The sequence below is a fragment of the Artemia franciscana genome, chromosome 4, assembly GCF_032884065.1.
Source record: "Artemia franciscana chromosome 4, ASM3288406v1, whole genome shotgun sequence".
In the NCBI taxonomy this organism is placed as follows: Eukaryota; Metazoa; Arthropoda; class Branchiopoda; order Anostraca; family Artemiidae; genus Artemia; species Artemia franciscana.
The window spans coordinates 3,804,741-3,817,074 of record NC_088866.1 but is presented as its reverse complement, the minus strand read 5'-3'; the positions used below and the strand labels follow the sequence as shown (position 1 = coordinate 3,817,074).

General features: G+C 45.8%; 1 protein-coding gene across 1 annotated transcript; it reads right to left on the bottom strand.

Moving 5' to 3' along the window:
* Window positions 1-4,830: 4,830 nt before the first annotated feature.
* LOC136025625 (U1 small nuclear ribonucleoprotein 70 kDa-like) lies at window positions 4,831-10,726 on the bottom strand. The gene is made up of 3 exons (XM_065701617.1): window positions 10,720-10,726; window positions 7,015-7,166; window positions 4,831-5,262 (listed from the first exon to the last, which is right to left on the bottom strand). Exons 1-3 carry the CDS (start codon window positions 10,724-10,726, stop codon window positions 4,831-4,833), a joined length of 591 nt encoding a protein of 196 aa, XP_065557689.1.
* Between the last annotated feature and the right edge of the window lie 1,608 nt (window positions 10,727-12,334).

The window sequence follows — 12,334 nt, the reverse complement described above, 5'->3', positions numbered from 1 at the left end:
ACAAACAGACAGACAAACATAGAGACAGATAGACAGACCAGACAGACAAACAGACAGACAGACCAGAGAGACCACACCAAACAGACAAGACAGACCAGACAGACCGACAGACAGATAGCCAGGACAGACAGACATACCGAACAGATAGACAGAAAGCCCGACAGACAGACAGACCAAACAGAAAGACAGACAGACCGACAGACCAAACAGACCGGAGAGACCAGACAGACAGACAGATAGACGGACAGAAAGTCAGACAGACAGAAAGATAGACAGACCAGACATACAGGACAGACAGAGAGACAGACAGACATACAGGCAGACAGACAGAAAGTGAGACCAGAAAGACAGACAGACAGATAGACCAGTCAGACTAGACAGACAGAAATACGACCAGACATACAAAGTAGACAGAAAGAGAGATAACAGGCCAGAAAATAGACCAAACAGACAGAAAGAAAGACCGGACAGACAGACAGAGAGACAGACAGACCAAACAGAGAGACAGACAGACCGATAGACCAAACAGACAAGGGAGACCAAACAACAGACAGACCAAACAGACATACAGGCCAGATAAACAGACGAAACAGACTGACAGAAAGACAGACAGACCAGACAGACAAAACAGACAGACAGAGGGAAAGTTATACAGACAGACAGAATGAAAGACCAAACAGAAGGACAGACAGACCAGACCGACCAGACGGACAAAACAGACCAGACAGAGAGACGGACAGACAGACAGACAGACCTGACAGACAGACAGATAGAAAGACAGACTAAACAGACAGACTAGACAGAGAGACCTTACAGACAGACAGACAAGCAACACAGACAGACGGACAGAGAGAAAGACAGACAGACAGATCAGACAGACGGACTAGACAGACAAACTAGACAGATAGACTAGACAGACAGACCAAACAGACCAGACAGACGACAGACATAGACAGAAGGAAAGACAGACCAGAGAGATAGACCAGACAGACTGCACCAGACAGACAAAACAGACCAGACAGAGAGACAGATAGACAAACAGACATACAGACAGACAGACAGGTCAGACCGACAAACCAGACAGACGGACAGACAAGCAAACAGACAGACCGACCAGAAAGACAGACAGACAGATCCGACAGACAGACAGATAAGACAGACAGACCAGACAGATAAACTTGACAGACAGACCAGACAGACCAGACCAGACAGACAATCAGAACAGACAGACAGACGGACAGAAACATCGCCAAACAGACAGACCAGACAGAAAGACCAGACAGACCACCCAAACAGAAAGACTGGACAGACAGATAAAACAGACCAGACAAACATACAAACGAACAAAGAGAAAGACAGACAGACAGACAGACAGACAAACACACAGACAGATAAAGAGAAAGAAAGACAAACGTTCAGACAGATGGACAGAAAGACAGACAGATAGACACACCAGACATACAAGCCAGACAGAAAGAGAGACAGACAGACAGACAGACAGATAGACAGACAAACCTACAGACAGACAGGCATACAGACAGACCAAACAGACTAGACAAACAGAAAGACGAAGAGAGAGACAGACAGACAGAGAGACTGAAAGAAAGACACAAAGACAGACAGACAGACAAAAAGACAGATGTAGAGACACACCAAACACACAAACCAGACAGAAAGATAGACAGACACACAGACAGACAGACAGACCAGACAGTCAGACAGATTGACAGACAGACCAGACGGACAAGACAGACAGACAGACAGACAGACAAACAGACAGACAGACAAACAGACAGACAGACAAACAAACAGACAGACAGACCAGACATACAAACGAGACAGACAGAGAGACAGACAGACAGACAGATAGACGGACAGAGAGACCAGACTGCAAAACAGAGCAGACAGACAGACAGACATACATACAGACAGACAAACGGAAAGACAGACCAGACAATCAGACAGATTAACAGACAGATCAAACAGATCAGAGAGACCAGACAGACAGACCAGACATATTAACGAGACAGAGAGACAGACATACAAACGGACAGAAAGACAGACAGTCAGACTAATATACCAGACAAAGACAGAATGAAACAAAAAGAGACCAAACAGACCAGAGAGACCAGAATAACAGATAGACAGACAGACAGACACACCAGATATACAAACAAGACAGACAGATAGACGGACAGAAAGACAGACAGATAGAAAGATAGACCAGACAAAGACAGAAAGACAGACAAACGGACCATTCAGACCAGAGAGACCATAAAAACAGACAGACAGACAGAAAGACAGACAAGACAGACAGACAGACAGACCAGTCAAACCAGGAAGACAGACAAACAGACCAAACAGACCGGACCTGACAGACAAAACAGACCAGACATACAGGCAGACAGAGAAACCAGACAGACAGACAGACACAAAGAAAGATAGACAGACAGAAAGACTGCCAAACAGACAGACGGACGGAAAGACAGGCATACCGGTCATACAGGACAGACAGAAACAAACACAGATATACAGAAAGACGGACAGAAAGACAGACCAAACAGACAGACAGCCAGACCGGACCAGACCAGACATACAAACAGACCAGACTGACAGATAGACAGACAAACAGACAGACAAACAGACAAACAGACAGAAAGACAGGTCACACAGAAAGAGAGACAGAGAGAAAGATCAGACAGATAGAAATAAAGACCAGACATACAAACCAGACATAGACAGGCCAGAAGAACATACCAAACAGACGGACAAAAAGACAGACAGACAAGACAGACAGGACAGACAGACAGACAGACAGAAAGACATACAGACAAACAGAAAGACAGACCAGAGAGACAGACAAACAGACGAGAGAGACAGACAAAAATACCAGACAGACAGACAGACAGAAAGACCAGACAGATAGACCAGACAGACGGAGAGACAAAAAGACAAAAAGCGACAGACCAGAAAGAAAGACAGACAGATAAGACAGACAGACAGACAGACTAGACAGACAGAACAGATAGATAGACCTTACAGACAGACAGATATACAGACAGACAGAAAGACAGACAAGACAGACCAGACAGACAAGACAGACAGACAGACAGACAGACTTACGAAAAGACAGACAGACAGACCAGACAGACAGACAGACATACATACAGACAGACAAACGGAAAGACAGACCAGATAATCAGACAGACAAACAGACAGACAAGACAAACAGACAGACAGACAGAGAGACAGAAAGACAGACAGACCAGACAGATGGACCAAACAGACAAACTAGACAGACAGACCAGACAGACAGACCAGACAGACAGACCGTACTGACAGACAGATTATCCGACAGACCAAACAGATCAGAGAGACCAGACAGACAGACAAGACATATAAACGAGACAGAGAGACAGACAGACAAACGGACAGAAAGACAGACAGTCAGACTGATATACCAGACAAAGACAGAAAGACAGACAAAGAGACCAAACAGACCAGAGAGACCAGAATAACAGATAGACAGACAGACAGACAGACCAGACATACAAACAAGACAGACAGACAGGCGGTCAGACAGACGGACAGAAAGACAGACAGGCGGAATGATAGACCAGACAAAGACAGACAGACGGACAAAACAGACCAGAGAGACCAGAATATCAGACGGACAGACAGACAGACAGAAAGACAGACCAGACAAACAGACAGACAAAGAGACAGACCAATCACACCAGGAAGACAGACAAACAGACCAGACAGACCAGACAGGCAAAACAAACCAGACATACAGGCGGACAGAGAGACCAGACAGACAGACAGACACAAAGACAGACAGAAAGAGAGCCAGACAGATAGACGGACGGAAAGATAGGCATACCAGTTAGCAGGACAGACAGAAACAAAGACAGATATACAGACAGACAGACAGAAAGACAGACCAGACAGACAGACAGCCAGACCGGAGAGACCAGACAGGTTAGGTTGTCTGATCTGTCTGTCTATCTTTCTGGTCTGTCTGTCTGTGTGTCTGGCCGTCTGTCTGGTCTGTCTGTTTGTCTGTCTGTCTCTCTGTTTGGTTTGTTTTGTCTCTATGGTCCAGTCTGGTGGGTCTTTCTGTCTGGTCTGTCTGGTCTGTCTGTCTGTCTGTCTGGTTTGTATGTCTGGTCTGTGTGTCAGTCTGTTTGATCTTTCTTTCTCTCTGTCTAGTCTGTCTCTCTGTCTGATCTGTATTTCTGTCTGTCTGTATGTCTGTCTGTCTGTATGTATGTTTGTCTTTCTGTCTGTCCTGTATGTCTGGTCTGTCTGTCTTTCTGTCTGTTTGGTTTTTTTGGTCTGTCTGTCTGTCTGTCTTTCTGTCCGTCTGTCTGTCTGTCTGTCTGTCTATCTGTTTTGTTTTTATGTTTGGTCTGTCCTTCTGTCTGTCTGTCTGTCTGGTCTCTCTCGTCTGTTTGGTCTGTATATCTGTCTATCTGTCTGTTTGTCTTTCTGTCTGTCTGTCCGGGCCGTCTTGTTTGTTTCTAAATCTGTCTGTCTGTCCAGTTTGTCTGTGTGTCTGTCGGTCTGTCTGGTTTGTCTTGTCTGTTTAGTCTGCTGGTTTATATGTCTGGTGTGTCTGTCTGTCTGTCCCTCCGTCAATCTGTCTGTACGTCTGTCTTTCTGTCTCTCTGTCCGTCTTTGTGTCTGTCTGTCTCTCTTTCTATCTGTCTGTCTTTCTGTTTGTGTGTCTATTTGTCTGGTCGGTTTGGTCTCTCTGTCTGTTTGTCTGTCTGGTCTCTTTTGTCTGTTTATTCCGCTCTGTCTGGTCTGTCTGTCTGTTTGTTCAGTCTATCTGTCTGGTCTGTCCTTCTTGTCCGTTCGTCTGTCTGTCTGATCTGTCTTTCTGGTCTGTCTATCTCTCTGTTTGTCCATCCGTCTGTCTGGTTTGTCTGTCTGTCTGTCTGTCTCGTTTTTATGTCTGGTCTGTCTTTCTGTTTGTCTGTCTGTCCGGTCTCTCGGGTCTGTCTGTCTATCTGCCCTTCTATCTGTTTGTCTCTCTGTCTGGTCTGTCAATCTATCTGTCTGTCGGTCTGTCTGGTCTGTCTTGTCTGTGTGGTGTGGTCTCTCTGATTCTTCTGGTCTGTCTGTCTGTCTGTCTGGTCTGTCTTTTGTCTGTCTTGTCTGTCTTTTTGTCTGTCTATCTGTTTCTCTGTCTGTCTGTCTTTCTGTTCGTCTGTCAGTTTGTATTGTCTTTTTGGTCTCTCTGTTCGGTATGTCTGTCTGGTTTGTCCGTTTGGTCTGTTTGTCAGTCTGGGGGTCTGTCTGTTTTCTGTCTGTCTGTCTTTCTTTCTATCTTTGCGGTCTGGCTGGTCTGTCTGTCTGTCTGGTCGGTCTAATCTGTCTATCCGTCTTGTCTGTTTGTCTGTCTGATCTGTCTGTCAGTCTTTCTTGTCTGTCTGTCTGTCTGTTTGTCTTTCCATCTATCTGGTCTGTTTGTCTGGTCTGTCTGTATGTCTTTCTGTCTGGTCTGTTTTGTCTGTCTGGTCCGGTCTATCTGGTCTGTCCTTCTGGTCTGTTTTCTGTCTGTCTGTATGTCTGTCTGGTCAGTCTGTTTGGTCTGTTGGTCTGGTCTGTCTGTCTGTCTGTATTTCTGTCCGTCTGTCTGTCGGTCTGGCTTTTATGTCTGGTCTCTCTGTCTGTCTCTCTGATCTGTCTTTGTGTCTTTCTTGTTTGTCTGACAGAGAGAAAAATCAGACAGACAGGCAGACAGACTGACAGACCAAACAGACCAGAGAGACTAGAAAGAGAGATAGACAGAAAGCCAGACCAGACATACAAACGAGATAGACAGACAGACAGACGGACAGAAACACAGACAGAACGACAGACCAGACAAACAGACAGACTAGATATACCGGAGAGACTGACAGACAGATAGACAGAAAGACAACCCAGACAGACAGTCAGCCAGACCGGAGAGACCAGACAGGTTATGTTGTCTGATCTGTCTGTCTGTCTTTCTGGTCTGTCTGTCCGTGCGTCTGGCCGTCTGTCTGGTCTGTCTGTTTGTCTGTCTGTCTCTCTGTTTGGTTTGTTTTGTCTCTATGGTCCAGTCTGGTGGGTCGTTCTGTCTGGTCTATCTGGTCTGTTGGTCTGTCTGTCTGGTTTGTATGTCTGGTCTGTGTGTCAGTCTGTTTGATCTTTCTGTCTGTCCTTCTAGTCTGTCTCTCTGTCTGATCTGTCTTTCTGTCTGTCTGTATGTCTGTCTGTCTGTATGTATGTCTGTCTTTCTGTCTGTCCTGTATGTCTGGTCTGTCTGTCTTTCTGTCTGTTTGTTTTTTTTGGTCTGTCTGTCTGTCTGTCTTTCTGCCCGTCTGTCTGTCTATCAGTTTTGTTTTTATGTCTGGTCTGTCCTTCTGTCTGTCTGTCTGTCTGGTCTTTCTCGTCTGTTTGGTCTGTATATCTGTCTATTTGTCTATTTGTCTGTCTGTCTGTCTGTCCGGGCCGTCTTGTTTGTTTCTAGATCTGTCTGTCTGTCCAGTTTGTCTGTGTGTCTGTCGGTCTGTCTGGTTTGTCTTGTCTGTTTAGTCTGCTGGTTTATATGTCTGGTGTGTCTGTCTGTCTGTCCCTCCGTCAATCTGTCTGTACGTCTGTCTTCCTGTCTCTCTGTCCGTCTTTGTGTCTGTCTGTCTCTCTTTCTATCTGTCTGTCTTTCTGTTTGTGTGTCTATTTGTCTGGTCGGTTTGGTCTCTCTGTCTGTTTGTCTGTCTGGTCTCTTTTGTCTGTTTATTCCGCTCTGTCTGGTCTGTCTGTCTGTTTGTTCAGTCTATCTGTCTGGTCTGTCCTTCTTGTCCGTTCGTCTGTCTGTCTGATCTGTCTGTCTTTCTTTCTGGTCTGTCTATCTCTCTGTTTGTCCATCCGTCTGTCTGGTTTGTCTGTTTGTCTGTCTGTTTCGTTTTTATGTCTGGTCTGTCTTTCTGTTTGTCTGTCTGTCTGGTCTCTCGGGTCTGTTTCGTCTGTCTGTCTATCTGCCCTTCTATCTGTTTGTCTGTCTGTCTGGTCTGTCAATCTCTCTGTCTGTCGGTCTGTCTGGTCTGTCTTGTCTGTGTGGTCTCTCTGATTCTTCTGGTCTGTCTGTCTGTCTGTCTGTTCGTCTGTCAGTTTGTATTGTCTTTTTGGTCTCTCTGTTCAGAATGTCTGTCTGGTTTGTCCGTTTGGTCTGTTTGTCACTCTGGGGGTCTGTCTGTTTTCTGTCTGTCTGTCTTTCTCTCTATCTTTGCGGTCTGGCTGGTCTGTCGGTCTGTCTGGTCGGTCTAATCTGTCTATCCGTCTAGTCTGTTTGTCTGTCTGATCTGTCTGTCAGTCTTTCTTGTCTGTCTGTCTGTCTGTTTGTCTTTCCATCTATCTGGTCTGTTTGTCTGGTCTGTCTGTCTATCTTTCTGTCTGGTCTGTTTTGTCTGTCTGGTCCGGTCTATCTGGTCTGTCTGTCTGGTCTGTTTTCTGTCTGTCTGTTTGTCTGTATGTCTGTCTGGTCAGTCTGTTTGGTCTGTTGGTCTGGTTTGTCTGGTCTGTCTGTCTGTCTGTATTTCTGTCCGTCTGTCTGTCTGTCTCGCTTGTATGTCTTATCTCTCTGTCTGTCTCTCTCATCTGTCTTTGTGTCTTTCTTGTTTGTCTGACAGAGAGAAAAATCAGACAGACAGGCAGACAGACCAACAGACCAAACAGACCAGAGAGACTAGAAAGAGAGACAGACAGAAAGCCAGACCAGACATACAAACAAGATAGACATACAAGACAGACAAGACAGACAGACAAACAGATCAGAGTCTGACAGTCTGACAGAGAGAAAAATCAGACAGACAGGCAGACAGACCGACAGACCAAACAGACCAGAGAGACTAGAAAGAGAGACAGACAGAAAGCCAGACCAGACATACAAACGAGATAGACAGACAGACAGACGGACAGAAACACAGACAGAACGACAGACCAGACAAACAGACAGACTAGATATACCGGAGAGACCGAAAGACAGATAGACAGCAAGACAGACAAGACAGACAGACAAACAGATCACACAGACAAGACAGATCAGACAGACAGACAAACAAGACCGATCAGACAGACAGACAAACAGATCAGAGTCTGACAGACAGACAGAGAGAAAAATCAGACAGACAGGCAGACAGACCGACAGACCAAACAGACCAGAGAGACTAGAAAGAGAGACAGACAGAAAGCCAGACCAGACATACAAACGAGATAGACAGACAGACAGACGGACAGAAACACAGACTGTTTGGTCTGTTGGTTTGGTTTGTCTGGTCTGTCTGTCTGTCTGTATTTCTGTCCGTCTGTCTGTCTGGCTTTTATGTCTGGTCTCTCTGTCTGTCTCTCTCATCTGTCTTTGTGTCTTTCTTGTTTGTTTGACAGAGAGAAAAATCAGACAGACAGGCAGACAGACTGACAGACCAAACAGACCAGAGAGACTAGAAAGAGAAACAGACAGAAAGCCAGACCAGACATACAAACGAGATAGACAGACAGACAGACGGACAGAAACACAGACAGAACGACAGACCAGACAAACAGACAGACTAGATATACCGGAGAGACTGAAGGACAGATAGACAGCAAGACAGACAAGACAGACAGACAAACAGATCAGAGTCTGACAGTCTGACAGAGAGAAAAATCAGACAGACATGCAGACAGACCGACAGACCAAACAGACCAGAGAGACTAGAAAGAGAGACAGACAGAAAGCCAGACCAGACATACAAACGAGATAGACAGACAGACAGACGGACAGAAACACAGACAGAACGACAGACCAGACAAACAGACAGACTAGATATACCGGAGAGACTGAAAGACAGATAGACAGCAAGACAGACAAGACAGACAGACAAACAGATCAGACAGACAAGACCAGACAGAAAAAACAGACTAAACAGACAGACAAACAGACAGAAAAACAGACAGACAGACAGACAAAAATGACAGAAGGACAGATCAGACAGACAAACAGACAAACCAGACAGACAAACAGAAAGATCAGAAAGACAGGCATACAGACCAGACATACAAACCAGACAGACGGACAGACAGACCAGACAGACCAGACAAACAGACGAAAAGGACAGACAGAAAGACCCACAGACCAGAAAACCCGGAGAGACAGACAGAGAGACAGACAGACCAGAAAAACAGAAAGACAGACCAGACAGCCAGACCAGACAGACTAGACAGACAGACAAGACAGACCGGACCAGACAGAAAAAACAGACCAGACATACAAACGAGACAGACAGGCAGACAGACAGACGGACAGACGGACAAACGAGCAGAAAGGAAGACAGACAGACGGACAGACAGACCAGAAAAACAGACAGACAGACCGACAGAAAGACAGACCAGACAGACGGACAGGTCAGAGAGACAGACAGAAAGACAGACTATCTGTCTCTATCTGTCTTGATTGCATGTCTGGTCTGTCTGTCTGGTCTCTCTGGTCTGTTTTGTCTGTCTGTCTGTCTGTCTAGTCTGTTTGTCTGTCTGATCTGTCTGTCTGTCTTTTTTCTCTGTCTGTCTGTCTGGTCTGTTTTGTCTGTCTGGTCTGGGCTGTCTGGTCTGTCTGTTTGTATGTCTGTCTGTCATCTTTTTGTCTCTCTGTCTGCCTGTCCTGTATGTCTGGTCTGTCTGTGTTTCTCTCTGTCTGTTTTTCTTGTCTATCTGTTTGTCTGTCTGTCTTTCTGTCCGACTGTCTGTCTGTCTGGTCTGTCTGTCAGTCCGTATGTCTGGTCTGTCTGTCTGTCTGTCTGGTCCCTCTGGTTTGTTTGGTCTGTCTGTCTGTCTGGTCCGATCTTTCTGGTCGATCATGTCTGTCTGGTCTGTCTGTCTTTCTGTCTGTCCTGTCTGTCCGGTCTGTCCATCTGTTTGGTCTGTTTGTCTGACAGACAGACAAACAGACCAGACAGACAGGACCAGACAGACAAAACAGACCAGATAGACAAACTGACAGACAGACAGACAAGAAAGACAGAAAGACATATCAGACAGGCAGACAGACAGAACAGACAGACACACAGATAGATTAGACAGACAGACAAAGAGACCAGACATACAAACCAGAAAGACAGACAGACATACGGACAAAAAGAGAGACAGGACCGACAGATGGACAGACAGACATATAGACAGATAGACACACAGAAGGATCAGAATAACATATATAGAGACTATACATACAAACCAGATAGACAGATGAACAGAAAGACAAACAGACAGACAGACCAGACAGACCAGACAAACAGACCAAACAGACAGACAGAAAGACAGACAGACCAGACAGACAAGACAGACAGACAGGTAGACATAAAGACAGACAGAAAGACAGAATAGAAAGACAGACCAGTCATACAAACGAGAGAGACAGACAGACAGACAGACAGAAAGACAAACAGACAGACAGAAAGACAGACCAGACAAACAGACGGACAAAAAGACAGACAGACCAGACATAAAGGAAAAACAGCCAGATCAGTCAGACCAAACAGACAGACAGAGAGACAGACCAGTCACACCAGAAAGACAGACAAACAGACCAGACAGACCAGACCAGACAGACAAAACTGACTAGACAGACAGGCAGACAGAGAGACCAGACAGACACAAAGACAGATAGACAGGCAGAAGGAGAGCCACATAGACAGACGGACAGAAAGACAGGCATACCAGTCATGCAGGACAGACGGAAACAAATACAGATATACAGACAGATAGACAGACCAGACAGACAGACAGCCAGACCGGAGAGACCAGACAGGTTAGGTTGTCTGATCTGTCTGTCTGTCTTTCTAGTCTGTCTGTCTGTGTGTCTGTGTGTCTGTCCGTCTGTCTGGCCGGTCTGTTTGTCTGTCTGTCTCTCTGTCTGGTTTGTTTTGTCTCTATGGTCCAGTCTGGTGGGTCTTTCTGTCTGGTCTATCTGTTCTGTCTGTCTTGTTTGTCGTTCCGTCTGTCTCTCTGTCTGTGTGGTTTGTATGTCTGGTCTGTGTGTCAGTCTGTTTGATCTTTCTGTCTGTCTTTCTAGTCTGTCTCTCTGTCTGATCTGTCTTTCTGTCTGTCTGTATGTCTGTCTGTCTGTATGTATGTTTGTCTTTTTGTCTGTCCTGTATGTCTTGTCTGTCTGTCTTTCTGTCTGTCCTGTATGTCTTGTCTGTCTGTCTTTCTGTCTGTTTGGTTTTTTTTGTCTGTCTGTCTGTCTGTCTTTCTGTCCGTCTGTCTGTCTCTCTGTCTGTCTATCTGTTTTGTTTTTATATCTGGTCTGTCCTTCTGTCAGTCTGTCTGTCTGGTCTCTCTCGCCTGTTTGGTCTGTGTATCTTTCTATCTGTCTGTTTGTCTGTCTGTCTGTCTGTCCGGGCCGTCTTGTCTGTTTCTAAATCTGTCTGTCTGTCCAGTCTGTCTGGTTTGTCTTGTCTGTTTAGTCTACTGGTTTCTATGTGTGGTGTGTCTGTCTGTCTGTCCATCCGTCAATCTGTCTTTACGTCTGTCTTTCTGTCTCTCTGTCCGTCTTTGTGTCTGTCTGTCTTTCTGTTTGTCTGTCTATTTGTCTGGTCGGTTTGATCTCTCTGTCTGGTTTGTCTGTCTGTCCGTCTGTCTCTCTCTCTGTTTGTCTGTCTGGTCTCTTTTGTCTGTTTGATCTGCTCTGTCTGGTCTGTCTGTCTGTTTGTTCGGTCTATCTGTCTGGTCTGTCCATCTTGTTTGTTCGTCCGTCTGTCTGATCTGTCTGTGTGTCTTTCTGGTCTGTCTATCTGTCTGTTTGTCCATCCGACTGTCTGGTTTGTCTGTCTGTCGGTCTGTCTCGTTTTTATGTCTGGTCTGTCTTTCTGTTTGTCTGTCTGTCTGGTCTCCCCGGTCTGTTTGGTCTGTCCGTCTGTCTGTCCATCTATCTGTTTGTCTGTCTGTCTGTCTGTATGGTTCGTCTGGTCTGTCTGTCAATCTGTCTGTCTGTCTTTCCGTATTTTCTGTATGACTGGTCTGTCAATCTGTCTGTCTGTCGGTCTGTCTGGTCTGTTTTGTCTGTGTGGTGTGGTCTCTCTGATTCTTCTGGTCTGTCTGTCTGTTTGTCTAGTCTGTCATTTTGTCTGTCTGGTCTGTTTTTTTGTCTGTCTGTCTGTTTCTCTGTCTGTCTGTCTTTCTGTTCGTCTGTCAGTTTGTATGGTCTTTTTGGTCTATCTGTTCGGTCAGTCTGTCTGTTTGTCTGTTTGGTCTGTTTGTCGGTCTGGGTGTCTGTCTGTTTTCTGTCTGTCTGTCTTTCTTTCTGTCTTTGTGGTCTGGCTGGTCTGTCTGT

Coding starts and splice junctions, on each gene's coding strand:
- LOC136025625 (XM_065701617.1), bottom strand. Junction 5,263..7,014: donor ACAGACAAACAGATAGAAGG/GCAGATAGACAG, acceptor CGGACAAACCAG/ACAGACATACCGAACAGAGA.